At 31.8% G+C, this 12,420-nt stretch overlaps 1 protein-coding gene across 1 annotated transcript; it reads left to right on the top strand.

Moving 5' to 3' along the window:
- The first annotated feature begins 1,154 nt into the window (after window positions 1-1,154).
- LOC139501697 (uncharacterized) lies at window positions 1,155-7,753 on the top strand. Its single transcript, XM_071290844.1, has 4 exons — window positions 1,155-1,217; window positions 3,954-4,236; window positions 5,592-5,648; window positions 7,592-7,753. Exons 2-4 carry the CDS (start codon window positions 3,954-3,956, stop codon window positions 7,696-7,698), a joined length of 447 nt encoding a protein of 148 aa, XP_071146945.1. The 5' UTR covers window positions 1,155-1,217; the 3' UTR covers window positions 7,699-7,753.
- Window positions 7,754-12,420: the final 4,667 nt, after the last annotated feature.

The raw sequence follows: 12,420 nt of genomic DNA, 5'->3' as shown, positions 1-12,420 counted from the left end.
TCTCTTATATTGATATGATTCCCTCAGTAAACCGGATTTGTTTTTTCTCAATCGATTTATGACTTTCGAACAGCGGTACATACTACTATTGCCTTTATCTAAATAGTTAAACTTGTTTTTTTTTTCTTGGATATTTGTTAGAATACTAATGACTTTTAGTGAATGCTAATACGAATACTGTACTACACCAATTGTCATGCTTATCATTCAACAAAAGGAATATCGTTTAATCAGATTACAAATAGACACACACAAAAAGAAACAAAAATAGTAATGATTGAGCTGATATGAATTTCATAAAAGCAGTCGTTTTCTTAATATAAAAAACTCATAACAAATAAATCCTATAGTATTGCAAATTCTTTCATGATCATTAGAAAGGATCACGGATCTTCTAAAAGTGTACAATTAATAAACTTTCAGAGGACATTTTCCAAAAAAATGGATAAGTTTTTTAAAAACGAAAAATGATGTGAATCAATATTTTGTGTTTTTTGCTGAAACTATTGTGGAAAGATAGATACTATTTTAGCAAAATAAGATCATGACATAGCTCAATGGTTTTACCTTCTTTGGGGATATATTTGTTTTTTTTAGAAATCAAATAGTAGATTCCCCGTTTCGTAAGGGATGACATAAAACAATAAAACAATCAATGAAGGACTTAATTCAAATAGTTTGGGAGTGGGGATCGAAATTGTGCAAGTTTTGTTTAATTGACATCGATTTTATATATATCCTTATTGGTCAATCCAATTTTTCAAAATTAAGTTAAGAGGGGGGAGTGGGGAAGTGAAAACAACCTTTCTTGTTATCCTACATTGAACTTTAGATGTCGTCCCTAAGTTTCGAGTTGACAATGGGAACATATGAAATTTAGTCTTAAAACAACAATAAAAAAAAACATTACCGTTAGTGCAATAGATGTGACTGGATTTTGGTTTTGGTCCGATAATTTCTAATCAACTTTCGTAGTAATGCAAATGAAATAATGTGTACTTCTACATACAAGATGACGTAAAATTGTACTATTGAACAAAATAACATGGTGTTCTCTATACTTTATAAGTTATGTCATCAATAGTTTTTTTTTTATCTAAATATACAATATTTGGTATGCATGTAGAGTTCCACGAAGGCATATCTTCCTTATCACTGCATATAAAAGGATTGGGTAGGGACATTTTCTTGGACAGGACAAACAAGCCAACACAAAGGTAAATGAATTGTTATTCTTCACTTCACTATTTATTTTGAATTCGGCCGATTGAACTTGCAATTAATACAAAGAACATTTATCATTGAGTTAAAAATGTTATTTTTCATTTATTTAATGAAAAAAGTAAATAATTTATTTTTATTCATAGCTGAATAACGATGGTTATTGATTGTGGTTATTAGAGGAGCCAGGAGCAAGGAGTCTGTAGTTGTCGTTTGTTCATGTTTGTTGTATTTGTTTTTCATAAATTATTTTGTAATGAATTGGGTTGCTTGTTTTCTCAGCTGAATTGCATCAACTTTTCATGCCTTTTAAAGCCGACTATGCAATATGTTTTTTCTCATTGTAGAAGGTCGTACGATTACCTATAATTTTTTCATCCACTTCATTTGAACTTTGGTTGCTTTTTTCGCAATACTGAATCAACAAACTTATATTATATAGACTATATAAAAAGTAGGAACATTTTTATATAAAATCTTGCAAAACTATTATTATGAATGCCTTATACAATAGGCTATTTGTTTTTAACATTTAAGTCTTTTAAAATATTATAAACTTTACAAATTTATCTTTTAACTTTAAAGAAGGCTATATGTTTTGCCATGGTAAATATAAAGTATTTGTCTTGCCCCTAACATTAATTAACAAATAAATAAATTTTTATTTCTTCAAGTTAAGATTCAACTGTTTATTAAATTTAGAATTAAGAATGAAAATGGGAATTTGTCAAAGAGCAAATGAAGAGGGTACAATCCAACCAACGGACATAAAACAGCCGAAGGCGACAACACAACGAGAAAATCCCGCACCCGGGCGCGGGTGTCAGCTGTCCCCTAAGTAAAAGGTGAACTAGTTCAGTGAAAATGGATACAAATTAAACTCCAAAACATATGAATGATCTAAAAATAAAACCTTAAAGACTTACAATGATAAGAGGCTACTGACATGTGATAGGCGATAAAGCGGCGGGTTGAAATATTCTTTGTTAGATCTCGACCCCCCCCCCCCCCCCCCCTTTACACTTCTAGCCAATGTAGATGAACAAACACACAACAATAGCCACGGTATTTTTTATGGGATACCCTTTTCTCTGTTATACCGTATATAGAGCTCTTTATCTCTTCCCATAAGGGATAAAGAGAGGCGAAAGATACCAGGAATATTTTTCGAATGTTCATCGTGAAATCTGTAAATATTGGATACGAAACCAGTGACATATGTTTTTAATGTTCTTATGCTGTTCTTGTAGTTAAAGGTGAGATTACAAGATTTTTTCTTATCTGAATTCTCTATTTGTTTTACTGGGAAATGTCAGTATTTTAATTCAAAGAATGTGATAGCTTTTTGCATGGTTGAAGTAGTTTAATTATTTGTTTATATTAAATTTTAACCTTTCGTTATAATAACTACATGTATAGCATTTATGGATATTTTTTTATACACAATAGTTCCTTCATAAGGTTTTCTCAGGCTAGCTTGCAACATGCGTGTACGTTCAGCACGCATTAACTGAAGGGAAGCCGATTTGTTTGTCAAAATCAAAATATGTGTTCAAAAGATGATTTGGTAAAAAATATGGAAAACTAAAAAAAAAAACTTCTCCAATCCTCCTTAACATATTACCTTGTTAAAAATTTAATGAAGATAGAAATATTTACCCATGTAGAAAAATATGAAAATCACATGAATAACAAGCCAGCATGCATGTAACAATTAACAAAATATTTATCATGTAACAACGAACGAAACGCAAACGATTTAGTTGTTATTTACACAAATGGACAGGAAAGCACATTTTTTTTTATAACAAACATAAATTATATTTACTCAAACAAAAATATCAACCTGTTGACTTCAAATTCAAGTGTATTAAATTGTAAAAAATATTCGAATTAGCTCTCGCCGCGATATAGCCTTTTTGTGCTAATGTGGCGTAAAGCAACCAACAATCAATCAATCAATCAAATTCAAGTGTCAATGTCTTATGTTACCTTTTGATTACAAAAATTGTTACGTTTGTCCTGTTGATATGTAACACTTGTCATGTTAACAAAGGAGTAAGTTCGGTAAGGGCCATATTTGGACCCATTATAAAGTTCAATGGTTACAGATAACAAATGTTTTAAGTTAGAAAGTTAAATAGAACTATTTGTGTGAAATTTTTATTCTAATGCGTTGATTTTCACATCCAAAATAGGTCAAAATAAGAGATTTTGATGAAATTTAACAAAATTGTCCGGATTTTATGCAAATTTAGGACCAGGAAACATAGAGCACAGGCGTCGACAAACTAAATATTCAAGTTGAATATTTAAAATGTCATAACAAATATTGTTTTCAAAGATCATTTTTGTCGACGTATGCGCGCTATGTTTCATGTCCAATAATCATTTGAAAATTTACCAATTTACCTTGATTTTTTGTTGAAAATAACAACGATTACTTTTTGTGACGACATCAGTTGAACACAGACACGTAAATTTTCAACAAAAAGGCTTATTGCCTATCAAGTCACTGTATTAGTTATGAATGATTGGGATATTAGTCAATAAATTCTACTTTGAAATTTAAGTTAAAAATAAGGGCCAGTTTAGGGCCTTATCGAACCTACTCCTTTGCTCTTAGTAATATATGTATCTTCAGTCGAACAATCATTGATCTATTTTGAATATGTTTATTATGCATTTAAATGTAGAAATACCTTGGTTAATTATATTTTTGTTTTAAAAAGATGGCGTATATCAAACTGACCATACGTGTCGTAGTAATTTTCATTGGATTGACGTATGGTCCGGTACAGGTTAGCTGTCATAAATTTCCACCCCAACCGCCACAGAGAAAAGGACCTCCAGCTGGGATGAGCATATTGCCTATACCTATACCTAGACCGTTTCCTATTAGACGACCTGATGAAGAAAGACGGACCGTTTTATTGGTTGAAGAAAATGGATTGGATAATACAATGGGTGGATGGTTGGAATCATTATTGCCACTGTTAGCCATACCCTTACTGTGTAAGTAATACTTAAAGAAATAATTGTTATCTAAAATAGGTATTTAATTATTATCTAAAATAATTATGTAATTATTATCTAAAATAATTATGTAATTATTATCTAAAATAATTATGTAATTATTATCTAAAATAAGTATGTTATTGTAATCTAAAAAAAGTATGTAATTATTATCTAAAATCAGAATGCAATTTTATACTGCAACTAGTTGTGTTCCTAAATATAGTAACACAGCTATATTTTGTGCAATGTCTAAATCAATATCGATAACTTTATCCACAATCAGAGGTTTAATTAGGGATAATAATAAGTTTGATATTAAACTTACAATTTAAATAGCTATCAATGTATTAATGTAAGTTGAAGTAAGTAAACAATATTAGGTCAATGTCAGAAAAGTATTAACTTTTTTGTTGTATTAGGTACAAAACTACGAAAGGGATCGGTCAAACCTCAACTTTCCCCAGTTTCTCAGCCTCATACAAATTTTTTTATATTTTTGTGACATTGACCTTATATTGATATGTATTTTAATTTAGGTTGCAACTCCCCATAAACATATAACTATGAACATATGTTCTGTTTAAGAATTGGTAGATTTTTTTATTCAAATTTTTACATTCCTCTTGTTAATGTCATCAACCTGTAGACTGTATTATGTCATGGTTGTACAATCACAATATCATTGAATGACTCTCCAACGTAACTGATGATGATTATCACGTTTTCCACATGTCAGATATTCGGAATTATCTGGTTTTATCTATCTAGTGTTAATTAAAAAAAGTTGCCTACTAAGCCATTTTTATAATTTTATTGCATATAGTTTTAAAAGTCATATTTGAAAATTTTATGAAATATTTATTATTTTCACATAGTTTTTGAAAGAAAAATGCTGCCAATATCAAATGAATGAAAATAAGAGAGAATCATTTCAAAGACTTATATCTATGAAACAAGCACACGGTATATATTATATCCTATTTTTCTGTGTTACCCTAAATTATGAGGTAAAAATAATTAAAATTATGTCCCTCTCGATAATTGAGGTTAACATAAGAAATGTGGTGCACACTTTAAAATAACACCTTACGCGGGTTATTCAGTTTGCACCACATTTTTAATGTTATTTCTTCATAGACAGAAAAACTATTACAGTAATTTCTTAAATGATCATTAAAGATTCCTGCAAGATGAACATTGCCATGCAGTATGAGAAAACATTCGAACCATGTTCAAAAAAACATTAAAAAAAAATTCGAAATGTTTAGTTATGTTCAATTTTCCTTTGTGTTTTTGCATCAACTATGTCTCTTGAACATGTATTAACACAAATAATTTATATCAAATTGTAGTAATGGCTTTGGGTATTGTTACAACGACAACAGCTACAACTGCTATGGCCGCAACAGGTATATTTTAATCTTTACTGGCAAATTTGTCTTCAGTTACCTCACGTTGTCTTTGTCAGAAAAGCAGTATTAATAGTTTTATGATGTATTTGTTTCACTTACAGAAAAAAAAATCCTAAGTAGGAAAAAATTACTTATTTCCTTGTAATCAAAAATGTTCTTTAATGCTACATGTTGCTATTGAAGGTAGTTTATATGAAGTTCCTGCGGTTTAAGGTAAATAAAGGCAACCGTAGTATACCGCTGTTCAAAACTCATAAATCCAGGGACAAATACAGAACATTACAGGATTATAACTGTATAAATAAGTCGAACGTTTTCATCACATTCTGTTGTAATGGAAATATTAAGTTTCTCAATGATCAAAATTAGATTTGTCAAACTGCTATGTATCCAATAATTTCTCTCGATAAAGTGTGTTTTTTTAATTAATGTTTTTTTGTCAAATGCTCAAATATTATGAAAATTAAACGCGCAAAAATGATTTGAGTCGAGGTTTTTGGAACCATCTTAAATCATTTCTTCCGGCTTTAACAGTTTGATGTCCTGCTTACAAATAAAGCCGATAAATGTAAGAATATAAAGATAAACACATATGACTTTTAAATTATGAACTTAAGTAAGAACACTATTTCAAAATATATCTTGATGTGAAACAAATGAAAGGACAATGTGTGTTTATTATTTTGTTGTAAATCCGCCTTTTTTTTTTAAAGCTTCGCCTAAAAAAAAACCATATATGTTCATTCTAGCATCATATATTGGTTATTGCTTGCTTAAGATCCATTGACAAATATTTTTCCGGTTTTTAAATCTATACCAAACAGTTTCTGATAATTGTTATTTCATTTTGCCATTTGATTAGGGACTTTCCGTTTTGAATTTTTCCTCGGAGTTCGGTTTTTTTGGGGATTTTACTTTTGTTTTAAAAGAAACATGTTTCAGCTCGTTTGAGGTTTAATTAATAGAAATTTCACATGAGATTCACATGAATTCAAATGCACGTGATATTAATGTGAGTGAAATTTGCCTGTGTAGGAAACAGTTAATATAATTTGATTTTTGGTGTTTTAACGCAATTTTTAAGCACTGCTTTTGGGCTATGTCGTGGCAGCGAGCTTTTATTGATGGGGGAAGCCGGAGTGCTCGGAGATAGGAAAACTGACAGTTATATTAAATTAGCGGGGTTCGAACGCACAACCTCAGTATTAACAGGCATGTGAATACAGTAGTATCTATGTTTTTCTTTCTCTTAAACAGAAATAACTACTTAGACCACTCGGCCATCGCAATCACCGCGGTGAATATAATACATGTAATACATAACGGTGTTTTTCACAGTAAGGAGACGTTCAATTACGAGGGAAAAGAAAATGAGGGGGACAAAGAGTGAGCGTTATTTTTCAAGAAACAAAATTTTCTATTTCACCTGTTGCTAGTCACGCTTGTTTATTTCACTTCGAATTGTTTTTTAAACACAGATTATTTAGCCTTTTGTAAACTTTTTTTTTATACTGCCTTGCTTTATTTACAAACCAGTCTTACCGGGACAACAAATATGAAAAGAGATTGTATGAGTGCCCATGAGACAACTCTCCATCCAAGTCCCAATTTATAAAAGTTAACCATTATAGGTCAAAGTACGGTCTTCATCGTGTAGTCTTGTCTTACACCGAACATCAAGCTGTAAAGAGCCGAAAAATTAATAGTGTAAAACCATTCAAATGGGAAAACTAACGGTATAATCTATATAAAAAGCTTGCAACGACACACATTTATTAACCACATCAACAAACGAAAACAGGTTCATTTCCAAAAATTATTTCTTCCCTAGAAATTGGAATATTCGACCCCTCATATCCTATCCGCTACATCTGTTTAATACACTATATCATTTCATGACTGTTATGATGTAAATTGATTGTCTCTTTTTTCTATTTCAGCTGCTGCCGCAGTAGATACCACTGCCGCTGCTGCTGCCGCTACCACTGCGGCTGCTGCCACCACGGCTGCTGCTGCCACCACTGCTGCTGCTCCCACCACTACTTAATAAACGAACATAAATATTGTGTGTACCCAACGTTTGTTTATTTGATGCTAATATAAATAGTTTATAATCCTGTTATCATTCCTTTTATAAATGCACGAATAAAACGAGATTTTGGGAAGTCCTCAAAGAGACAGCAATATACGAGGTTCTGGTTTGGAATAACAAAATAGAGCAAAATGGCATTATGTAGAGGGTCAAAAATGAAGAATAAAAATAATTTATTGCTGAAATATAAAGCATAGAATGAATTGTAGATTCATTTTTTTCGTGGATATAAATTTTCGTGAATTCATAAAAACTTTTTTTTGAAGATATTAGTTTTCGTGGTTTTGCTAATTTCTGCATACAAGGCTTTGTCATGTGTTGAATATTTAAATTCATGTTTCACCTGTACCCCACGAAACCATCGATAATTGGTTTACAACGAATGTAATAAATCCATAGTAGTGGAACAAGTAAAATCACAAAAACAATGAATTCCGGAAAAAAGAAGAAATTAAAACAGAAAGTCCCTAATCAAATGCAAAATCTATAGCACATCAAACAAATGGACGAGAATAATGAATAAATGAAAAACTGGCTTAAACATCATAAAATTGAAAATTGAAGACATCTGCAGGGCAGTAAATTGTACAATACGTAATGATCCCCTAAATTGTCACAAGGTTATTAATACATTCAACAGAGAGAACCATTTATCATCAACATCACATTTAATTTCTCAAAATCACGTAAACTATTTTGTGTGTGTTCTTTATAATTTAGAGTATTTCGTATCTCATTAACGGTATACTTATCGTCTCACAAAGGGTTTAGTGGAGAGAAATTCGACATGAGACCAAAATAGTTGTGGCATAATCTACAATTTGAAAGGTATGATTTGAAAAAAGGTATATTTTTGGTATTAAACATAAACAGAAATGTGATTTTGAATTCGGTTTTGTTAGAAGTTTGTTTGATTTATGAATAATCTGACGTACGGTATGTCCATCATATTCACGTGACCCGAGTTGGTGATCCATGTCTTCATCATATTTAGCTGTTGTAAAGAAAAATTCCATCATTGACAATTTGAAAATAAAAGCCAACATGTTAACAGATTACGTTGACGTATTTGGTCTACCAAAACATTCATGCCAACACAGGCGGAACGACGATTTTCATTATGTTTTGTATTGCATGGAATCAATCAGCCTTTTGTATAACATGGAATCAATCACTGTTCCGGGTAAGGGGGGTCGTTGGGATCCCGCTAACACGTTTAACCCCGCCATATTATGTATGTATGTGCCTGTCCCAAGTCAGGAGCCTGTAATTCAGTGGCTGTCGTTTGTTTATGTGTTACATATTTGTTTTCGTTTACTTGTTTAGATAAATAAGGTCGTGAATTTTCTTGTTTGAATTGTTTTACATTGTCATTTCGGGGCCTTTTGAAGCTGACTTTGCGGTATGGGCTTTGTTCATTGTTGAAGGCCGTACGGTGACCTTTAGTTGTTAATATCTGTGACATTTTGGTCTCTTTTTGACAGTTGTCTCATTGGCAATCATAACACATCTTCTTTTTTGTATTTGGAAATTGACATTATAGATCATTATACCACTGCACTTGCTTTAACCTTCATGCATGCTAAATATGGATTTGAAAGAAAAAAATGTTCTTATGCAAAAAGTCATGTTCCGCCAAATTTTATTGGTTGACTTCTGTCGTCAATTCAGCAGTTGATAATCCCTGTGATAAGCAACAACATCGCACTAGCGCATTCAACGTTTCGATGCTATATGAAATGTGAATTTATGTTTTATTATTTCAATAGTGTTTCACTAGATTAGGAATGGTGAAAAATATCAGATTTTAAGGAATACTTTCTGCGCCGCCGTTAATCACAGTACTGAAATCCCCTGGAGCACAGCACTAATAAAATATATATCCCTTTTCACGAATGTGACTTACCGAATTAGACTATTTATTTTGTAATAACATAAACTACACGACAGGTGCTACATGTGGAGTATGATCCGCTTATCCTCTGGACCACCTAAAATTATCCCCAGTTTTTTGTTGGGGTTCGTGTTGTTGTTGTTCGCCTATTTGTGACATTTTGTTCACCCATCATTGTCAATTTAATTGGATGTGATGCGACTCTCATACAAGTGAGAGGTTTAGCGCTTTAAAACCAGGTTCAATTGAAAATGCCTGTACCAAGTCAGGAATATGACAGTTATTGTCCGTTCGTTTGATCTGTTTTATCATTTGATCTTGCCATTTGATTTTGACTTTCCGTTTTGAATTTTCATCGAAGTTTTTTTGTAGAGAGACACCTTGGTGTAATTCTAAGTGGGATTATCCAGGTAAAAAAGATAAAACTCATCAATTTTTTTAGGGAAGTGATGGAAACTGCAATGTAATGCCAATTTTCTTATCTTGTAATTCAAAATTGGTCATGACCATAATATAACTTGTCTTTAAAAAGCTAAATACAATAGCTCTTTTCTTCATCAACTAGAGATATGGGTCTATCTCTTCGTCATCTTATGTGTATTTAGTACGCGTATTAGCATAACACACTTTCCTTTCTTGATACAAACAAGTGCGGTGTAGGAAAAAGTTTGTTCAAAGCAAACATAGCTTTTAAGCACAAGGATTTACCTTTAAAGGTGCAAAGTTAATCTTGAAAGTAATCTGATGACATTTGTCCCTATAAAACTATCCGGGTTAATCCATTGATGTCTTCCCATGCAGTCGATAAACCAAGCCTGCGGTCAGACAGAGTGTTGTTATATTCGGTCGAAAACTTGATCGTCAAACGTTTCTTCCTGAACAGGAAAATTTCCAATATCTCTTGACATGGAGCGCAAAATTACCCAACTAATCACCGATGTCTTTTCCGTTTTTTTCAACACAAATTGAAATATTTTTGAAAGCATTCGAAACACGAACAGGAACTCATCTTACCTTCGGTTAAATGAAACATCCGCCAACGATGATACACTGTCAGTCAACTGAAAAGTGCAATATTTACCTCTCTTCGCTTTCATCTGACGCATACTCCAATCAATTGTGACAAACCTGAAAGAATGATCCTGCAATGAAATGAAACGTAATCTCACGACCAATTGATTCCATGTTGCGGCCTATATTGTCGGCATCTTCTAGTATCTAACTCCCCGTGTAATGTTTTAAAACAATGCCTTCCAAAAGGAGGATAATTATGCTGACACTCTAAATTAATGCAGAAAACAAATTGTAGTCATTGTGTTCCAATATTGCTGTCATTTGTATAATACATTCATTCCTAACATAAAAAAATGCTGATTTACTATGCGGCTATAAAGATTTACTTAATCAAGTGCAAATATAGTCAGTTTTGGTAGATACATGTTATATAACTTTGATATACCAGTCAGCCTGAGGTATAAAGAATACTAAAAGTGTGTTAGTTATCCATATAATGAATAAAAAGGGATCTGCCGGCACTGTGAATGAATGCGGACAAAATTTTGTCGTCATTGAGTTCCAATATTGCTGTCATTTGTATCATACAATTCATCCTAATTTCCAAATATTTCAGATTTGCTTGACAAAGTGCAAATAAAGTAAGTTTTGGTTGATGCGGTCATATAGTTTTGTTGAACGACTCAGTCTGAAGTATCAAAAACAACTGAAATTTTGTTACGTATCAATATATAGAACAATAGGAGGACATGTTTGCACTCAAAATTTATGCGGACACACATTTTGAAGTTGTTTTGTTTCAATATTGCTGTCATTTGTATTATACATTCAATCTTGACATCAACATATTGCTGATTTACTATGCGGCTATGTATTGTTACAAACTAAATTGCAAATATAGTCAGTTTTGGTTGATGCCGTCAAATATTGCTGTCACCGTTTTTTATACGATCTATTCTGACATAGAAATATAACAGATTAACTATAACAATGCATAAAGCTATAAATATTTACAAAATAAACTGCAAATATAGTCAGTTTTGGTTTATGCGGTCAAATAATTTTGTTATACGAGTCAGCATGCGGTATCAAAACTACTGGTTTACGTTTCAATATTTTGAATAAAAAGAAGACATGCTGGCACTCTAAATTGATGCAGAAAACATTTTGAGTCATTGTGTTCCGATATTGCTGTCATCTTTATTATACAATCCATCCTGACATAGAAATATTACTGATTTACTATGAAGCTATATATATTTACAAAATATAGTGCTAATATGGTCAGTGTTGGTTGATGCGGTCAAATGATTTTTGTTATACTGGATCTTGGGCCATTCAGAGATGTGAAAACTGCTGGATTTCGGTGATTATTTAATTATTTGAAATAAAGAAGGACACGCTTGAACTGTTTATTTGTGCAGAAGAATATACTATGATTAATTTTCAATTAATTAAATCATCAATATGTCATTCCAAAATAACCAGTTGTTCATTTAATTTTGATGTCCTTATTATTTGATATGTACTGTTCTCAAAATCGTAAAAATCAAAATCGCATTTGAGTTTAAAATGACAAAATCGCAATAATAAATGTACGCAATAATTTCTGAATTTACAGTATGTGATAAACATCCATTTAATGCCAGCGTACACTTTCACCCAAACAGTATGTGTTACGTCATGTAACCAAAATTTAGAACATGACCTTGACCTTTAACATTGACCTTTATTTCTTAAAAAAGGACCTCCCATCAAAAGACAATATG

This window comes from Mytilus edulis, chromosome 13 (assembly GCF_963676685.1).
Source record: "Mytilus edulis chromosome 13, xbMytEdul2.2, whole genome shotgun sequence".
NCBI classification, from domain to species: Eukaryota; Metazoa; Mollusca; class Bivalvia; order Mytilida; family Mytilidae; genus Mytilus; species Mytilus edulis.
The sequence above is the reverse complement of the archived record's forward strand: the minus strand, read 5'-3'. Positions and strand labels throughout refer to the sequence as shown.

Coding starts and splice junctions, on each gene's coding strand:
- LOC139501697 (XM_071290844.1), top strand. CDS start 3,954: ATGGCGTATATCAAACTGACCATACGTGTCGTAGTAATTTTCATTGGA. Junction 4,237..5,591: donor GTTAGCCATACCCTTACTGT/GTAAGTAATACT, acceptor ATCAAATTGTAG/TAATGGCTTTGGGTATTGTT. Junction 5,649..7,591: donor AACTGCTATGGCCGCAACAG/GTATATTTTAAT, acceptor TTTCTATTTCAG/CTGCTGCCGCAGTAGATACC.